The 7,742-nt window shown below is 36.0% G+C and overlaps 1 protein-coding gene across 1 annotated transcript in view; it reads left to right on the top strand.

Annotated features, from left to right (window-relative positions):
* The first annotated feature begins 814 nt into the window (after positions 1-814).
* The window catches only part of LOC102871442 (sulfotransferase 1C1-like), a 53,311-nt gene continuing 46,383 nt past the window's right edge, over positions 815-7,742 (top strand). The window contains exons 1-3 of the mRNA XM_006883965.1: positions 815-853; positions 3,628-3,740; positions 4,765-4,931. Of these exons, the coding sequence (XP_006884027.1) occupies positions 815-853; positions 3,628-3,740; positions 4,765-4,931 (319 nt within the window). The remainder of the gene's footprint in view (positions 854-3,627; positions 3,741-4,764; positions 4,932-7,742) is intronic.

Raw genomic sequence — 7,742 nt, 5'->3', positions numbered from 1 at the left:
AATCTCAATCTCTTCACCATCCATCCTGATGCTGCCAATTGGTCCAGTGGTGAGAATCTTTGTCTTCTTGACATTAAGCCTCAATCCATATTGTAGGCTGCAGTCCTTGACACTCTGCAGCTGGCACTTCAGGTCCTCATTAAAAATCAAGGAATGTGTCTTGTTGTCTAAGAAACGTTAATCTTTATTACCTCTTTTCCTAAAATCATGTGAACACAATAATTATAGAACAATGCCATATAAATATTTTTAATGAGAAAGTAGAAATCATGACTTAATATGTCATTAAATATACATATTTTCTTAAAAGATTTTTTGTAATGACCAAAATACTAGTTAGGCACATGTGACTGCTATAACAGAGATATCACAAGTAGATGGTTTTAAATAGAATTTTACCTTCTTTTCTTCATAATTTAGGAAAATAGAAATTCAAATTCCATTGTCAGCCCATACGGACAGCCTTATATCTATGTACTTTCAGTTGTAGGAGTTTCACATCACAGGACCTTGGGTCCACTCCTTACTCTTTCCAAGTACTCACCACACTATTAGTTTCTTTCTCCTTTTATTTCTTCTAAGACAAAAGGTGACACTGGCCACACTTCAGGAAAATATCCCTTTCATCTAATCAGACCATTGATCTGATTAAGTATTAAATCCAGGCCTTATCCTCTTACAACAAATTTACTGATCAGATCACATCACATCATGAGGCTTGATGATCTAACGGCCTACCTATCTCATTAACATTAGAGCAGTGAGGATTTATAGCACATAATTACCTAATACTGGGAATCAAGGTTTAGTCAATATGACAAATAGCTTGAGAGACACAATTCCATCCATAACGGTAAGTGAAGAGATATTCTGAGTAAAACCTATACTGAAGTTCCCCAAGCAGGACTTGTACTTTACAGATATTTCCTTCTGATTTAGTTATGAGTGTAAGTAAACCCAACGTAATGCTCTCTGAAAGGATACTAAGGACTCACTGAGCTATTGCCTTCCGAAAATTATTGCAAGGTAACAAAAAAGCAACTGACTATAATGACAGAAGGAGAGATGTAGTTTACTGATAGAAAATCCTCCACACTTCAACTTGGAAAATCTATCTTCACTTTATTTACTTTTCACCTCTGAAGTATTGAGAACCTGTCAGCAATGAGAAAAGATGTATGGTTCTGCATTCATGAGGATAGTCATTCTTTGCTTCCATGAAGACATAAAGATGTGAATTGCTAACAAAGAAAAATAGAGACATTGAGGAGGTAATTAGTACCTCCCTATGACAAGGAGGAGGAAACGGATGGTATTCAAAGGCTGAGGTAATAGGAAGTCTTCTTAAATAGGACAGAAAAGAGAAAAACACTTAAGACATTTTTTGTTAAGTACATATATGGAATCATGACCTCAGCCTCTAGTAGACTGTGAGCTCTTCAAAGAAGAAATTTTTTTTCTTCTTTTCACTCTTCTCTTATAGGGACTAATGAATTTCTGGCACCCTAAATCCTAACTTAATGCCTTAGAGTGATTTTCAGATGAAAGCAATTCTCCATTGTGTTTCTAAGGCCATAATTTTTATGAAAGTAGATTGCCCAAGTTTCTCCCATTATGCTCCAGGCTGACTTAAACTACTGACCGTTCTGTTAGTAGTCCAATCTGTCAGGCACTACACCACCAAAACTCACACCTGGTACCTTGTTATCATATATATGTGCTATAAACTTGAGTACAACTCAAAGCAACCTTATAAACAACAGATCTGGACCTTGTACCCTCTGTGTCATCCTCAATATATTGAGGCCATTGTTCCAATCACGATGTCAGTCTGTCTGTTGGGATTCTTCCTCTCTTATATAAACTCTCCACCTCTCCAAGTGTTATGTCCTCCTCCAAATATTGGCATCTTCTAACAACATGCATCTTTTATTCTTGTTGTTGTTAGGTACCATGAAGATTAGTATAAATCATAGTGATCCTATGAACAGAAGATCCGTATTGTCCTATCCTGTACTGTCTTCAACGTCTCAGACACATTTGAGGCCATTTCTGAAGTTACCATATCAATTTCTCTAGATAAGAGTCTTCCTGTCTTTTGCTGACCCTCAAACTTCCCTGACATGATATCCCTTTCAAAAGAACAGCCTTTCCTAATAACATGCCAAAGTACAAGAGACAAATCTTTTCAATCCTTGCTTCCAAAGAACACTCTGACCATACTTTCTCTAAGACATACCTGTTGGTTCTTTTGACAGTCTATGGGATTTTGCAGTACCACAGTTCAAAGGCATTCATTCTTTTCTGCTTTCTGCTTTCATGCTTATCCATTGTCCAGCTCTCAGATATAGTGCAAGTGACTGAAAAGACCATAGCCTGAGTCAGGCGTACTCATTGCTCTTCAGTATTTTGGAGAGGTTCTTGACAGCAGTCTTACACAAAGCAACACATCTCTTGATCTCCTGATGGCTGATATAAAGTATGTTGACCAAGGATCCAGTTAAGATGAAATCGTTAAACTTTCAATTCTTTCTCCAGCTATCATGATGCTGTCTATTGGCCCAGTGATAAGGAATTTTTGGTTTTTTTTATTTTGAGATATAATACATATTGAAAGTTGTATTCTTTGATTTTCTGCAGTAAATGCTTCAGGTCCTCCTTGCTTTTAGTAATCAAGACTGTGCCAACTACATAATGTAAGTTGTTGATAAGTCTTTGTCCGATGTTGATACCACATTCCACTTCACAGAGTCCCCCTTCATTCATTATTTGCACAGCATACAAATTTAATGGAGAAATTATATAACTCTAACTGCATACCTTTCCACATTTTAAACAATACAGTGTTCCCTTGTTTCTTCAGATAGGAAAAGATTCTGTATAAGCACAATTAAGTATTCTGTTATTCCCATTATTCTCAATGTAAGTCAATGTTTGTTGCTGAGTGAATAAGTGGCTGGACATCCTAGAATACAAACTGAGATGATAGGGTCAGTAAAATTAAATAAATAAGCAGAAATTAATGCACTGCATTTTTTAGAGGTAAGTAATGTAAAATGATTTAAAAAGCATATTTCTGAATAGTTGAGATTTCTAGCAAGTATCCTGAGGGGGTTTTTTTGTATGAGCATAAAAAGTAAAGAGGAATTCTCTCATGGATTGAACTGTGTTCTTGCATAGTACACATATGTAAAGGTACAGATATATAATTATTTATCATGGTAAAAAAATAAAATGGTTGTAATAGGATTAAAATTAGAATACAACACTTCATAATACCATTATATCCCTGATTCTACAAAACACAAGTTTCCTAAGGATGTGGCCTGAAATGTCTTTTATCTCATGAGACATAAAAGTGGCAGAAAAAAGATCTAAAGAGAAGGAACCTCAACACCATCAAAAAAAAGAACCATGAAAAGTGAAAACCATACTTTTGAACTTGGATGGTGCACTAGGAATCTCTTGAATACCGAGAAGCAAGTACAAACCAGAATCTCCAAGGAACACCTACCTGGCTAGCAGGTGTTAGTCCCTTCCCACAAAATGACAGAGAAAGTGGGCATTCTCAGACTTTGAACTTCTAGTTTCTTCAAGTGTAAGGCAACCCATTTTTGTTTCTTAAAGCCATCTGCTTATGGTATCACTGTTACAGCAAAACTAGATAACCACCTTACATCAAAAGGTTATGACAGACTAGATAGCCAGAAGCTGTCCTATAAAACACCTAGAAATAATATGTAAAATGTAGTATTTCCTTTCAGATGTGTAACTGACTACAAAAGAAAGGAAGAGTAGAGTTAATACAGATCGTTTATACATAGATGTACTTCCTAGCACCACAAAAAAGAATACTTACATGGATTTTTTCAATTAAAAAAATAATACAATGTAATCTTCTAGTCATTATTAAAGTGAATTGTTTCAAATTAAAAAAAAAATAATAAAGTGGAAGGACTATCCAACATCACTTGTCTCATAAATTGATTTCAATCACGTTTTGGAGAAAATCAGAATACAATTCTTGAGAGTATGACGGATACTTGTGAATAGCTCAGCATATTGATAGCCAGGCCTCAGCAGAGATTGGAGTCCAGGTTGGATTGGGCACCCTCTGGGAACAGAAAATTATGCCCAGCCTCCCACCAGAGGGGATACTGTTTCTGAACTTTGTAATCACCCTGCTCTTGTTTTAAGTATTAAGGTTACCCATTGTTATGTTGGCAAAGTTACATAAAAAGAAAATATAGCCTCACAATACAGGAATTTTTTCATTGTTGGATTAAACTAAATAAAACCATAGGAAAGTGAAGGAAGGGGCCTTTCACAGTGCTAAGCTGTGGGGACCTCTACCTGGCATTCCTCTTTTTCAGAGTTGACTCCTCCTGTCTGCGCTTTCAGTTTGTATCCAGTTAACAACTTTAGTTAAAAAAGTATCACTATATACTTTCTCTAGTGAACAGTTTCAAAGAGTACCAAAGATCACATTTTAACATCTGGTGTTTTGCTTAATCATATGTATGTGTGTAAAATCACTAGGATGAAAGTTCATTCACAGCATTAAGTTAAATCATAACTCAGGACACTCACATCAGATAGGTGTTTTTCCGCTTACTGGCTACAGATAGCTAAAATCTTCTTCAAATGAAGCAAATTTGTACAATCAACTGCATTTCTGAAAATGTCTAATGAGCTAACCTAAAGTGAGTGAAATAGACTATTTTATGTTCTCCCATTGACTTTATTTTGTTTCTTTTATTCTAGAATACCATTTGTAATGGCTTCAGAGAAGAAAATCCAAATACAGGAACCTGAAATGGATTACAAAGAAGGCATTTTGTTACCAAAAGACATTTGTAAAGGTTGGGATAAAATCTGGAACTTCCAAGCCAGACCTGATGATCTCTTCATTGCCACATATCCTAAATCAGGTAAATAAGATTGCTTAAAAATATGCAGAGGATTGTTATGGAAAGCCAATGAACATGTTTTTATATTTTAGAGTGAAAGTTTACAAATCATAAGGGCTTTCATTCCATCATTTATAGACACTTTGCTTTATAATATAAATTTAAATTAAATAGTACAATGTCTAATCAAACTCTAACTGTATATGTCATTTCCCTGTACTCACCTTCTCTATTAATTTTCACTCCGCTCTCCCTCGCTCCTCATCATTTCTAACTCTTTGATATTGTTCTCTCTATGAGTAAATCTTTCCTAAGGTTATTATATTACAGATCGGAGATCACAGTTAGGGAACCCTAGAAGTGTAGTCAGTGAGGAGTTGAACTACTGTTAGAAAATGTGAGGCAGGCACAGCATAGAACAGTGTTCAGATTTGTTGTTCGCATGGTTGCTATGAGCCCCACTCGATAGTGCATAACAAGATAACAACAGCAAGATATGGCTCTTATTTATTTGAGACATATACCTAGGGAAATAAAGATATGAATGAAGATATGATTTTGTATCTATTCCATCTGAATGTCATTGGTGTTAACACAATGCTGCAAATCAAGTCTTAAAATGATCTTGAAATTCAGAGGGAATAGATTCAAGGTCACATCTAGGTTCTCATGAACTTTTTTTCATTTTCTTCACCCTCTATTTGATCTTGCACATGAGTAATTAATGATCTGACTGACAGTCAATGCCGGGCCTAGTTTTGACCACTGATATTGAGCTTTTCTAATGACTCCTTCCATAGATGTAGGCAATCTGATTCTTATGCAGTCCATCAGGTGAGGTCCATGTATAATGTCATGATTTCTGTCTTTTAAAAAAGGTATTCGAAATTAAAAAATCATTGAAAATACAAAATTTGACCATTCTATTTCCCAACCACCAAGCCCACATTTTTGTATACTCCGCAGGTCTATCATTAGGTACATAGATGTTAACTAAGAATATGTCTTCTATCTATTTTGTTTTTAGTCATTATATAGTGTCCTCCTTATGTCAATCAGATGTTGTGAGACTGGTCTTTAGTCTTGTCCAATGAGTGAAACTGCAGGAGGGCTTTATATGATTGGATATTATTTCAATCTTTCCTGTCATCAGTTATACATGGGTGTGGGTATCACCATAATCTCTAGTTTCCATACCAAGCAGTCTAAAGCCACTGTTCAGAATGACCACTGTGTACTGGTTACAGTACAGTGCTCCGTCTGTCTCCTTAAATTTTTTTTCATTCAGATTTCTCCTTCAGTTAGCATTTGAAGTAGTTCTCTGTCCTTTCTTTTTAAACTCTGGGTTCTAGAATCATCTGATATTTTTGGGTTTTGTATTACCAGTGACAGGATCTCTAACGATATATTCCATGGGAGTAGGGCAACTAATCCAAAACCCTTTTGTTCATACCAACACTTTGCTAAGCCAAAGGCCTGGGCTGGCTCAAATCCACCAGGAACTCTGTGGAAAAAAGATGGGCAGTCTCCTCTTAGACTGTTAGAGTCTCGGAAAATCTCCTGGAGAGTCTGGTGTCAATCAGTTTCAACTCAACAACAGTGAGTTTTGAGGTCTTCAGAACAGAGGGCCTAAACTTCCATCTGTCTTACACACTAGCTCATCTAAATGTCTCCAAAGACATTATCTTATAGCTAAATCTCCTCATATGCACAGCCACAAAAGGGTTACCAGCATTACAGATATGCACATACAATTTCCACTTTTGTGCTTTTCTCAATAACACAGAAGCAGTGGCTTGAATAATCCTAAGGAAAATTAGCCACACATGAATACACTCACATACAGAGTCAAAAAACATAGCCATCACTCCCTGCCCAGGAGATAGACAACTGTTTAGGAGTAAATCTTCCTAATTCTCTCTCTTTTTTTACCCCTTGAGTATTCTCTGTGATGTCCACACAATATCTTGCAATCTTACTTTTTATTTTTTCTTCATATAGTAAATCTGTTTATAATAACTCTTAACTAGAAAAAAACACAAGATAGGGAGAAGGAAGTATCACATTTGTACCCAATTTGTATAAAATATGAAGAACTTGACTATTCTATAACCTCAGTTAATTCCATATCCTCTCTTGGTTTGGTTTTATTTCTTTTCCTTATGCATAAAAATGTTATTAGAGAATATTCCAAGCTGTCTGTATTCTTTGTTTTCATATGATTCACTGTGTCTAATAGACATGATACTTTGACTAGGATCCAAAACATGAGTAAGAAAACCAACTTGAAAACCAAACCTAAGGGAGTTCTGGTGGCCTAGTGGCAAGACACTGCACTGCAATCCCAGAGGTACATGGTTCAAATCCACCAGGTACTCTGCTGGAGAAGGAGGGGGCAATCTCCTGTACCAGTCAGATCTGATTTGATGGTACACTCAAAAATAATACAATAAAAATTAAAAAACAAAACAAAACCTAGAGAAACCAACCCTGTATCAGTGAAAAGAGAAAGCACTCTTAACATTTGACACATTGAATTAGGATCCAGGCTCTAACACTTGGAACCTGGGTGGTAATTAATAAATTAGTACTGCTTTCTCAGCCCAAATTTCCCCACTGGAAAATGAAAATAGAATCTGTTCAAAGTTTTGTGGAGGTTCAACAGCAAGGGCAAACCACTGTCTGGCTCAAAGCATGAGCCATACATATTTGAATGTCCTTCTTTCTTCAGTCCTCATCCAACCAAAGAAAACACCACATCGGTGATAAAGGTCTACTTAAAGTACAGTGGTGTACCAGAAAGAAACTGAAATCAGCTTAAGATATATAGAT

This window comes from Elephantulus edwardii, unplaced genomic scaffold (assembly GCF_000299155.1).
Source record: "Elephantulus edwardii isolate Elephantulus edwardi_28Jun2011 unplaced genomic scaffold, EleEdw1.0 scaffold00030, whole genome shotgun sequence".
Taxonomy (NCBI): Eukaryota; Metazoa; Chordata; class Mammalia; order Macroscelidea; family Macroscelididae; genus Elephantulus; species Elephantulus edwardii.
Note: the sequence above shows the minus strand (reverse complement) of the source record. Positions and strands in the feature narration are given on the sequence as shown.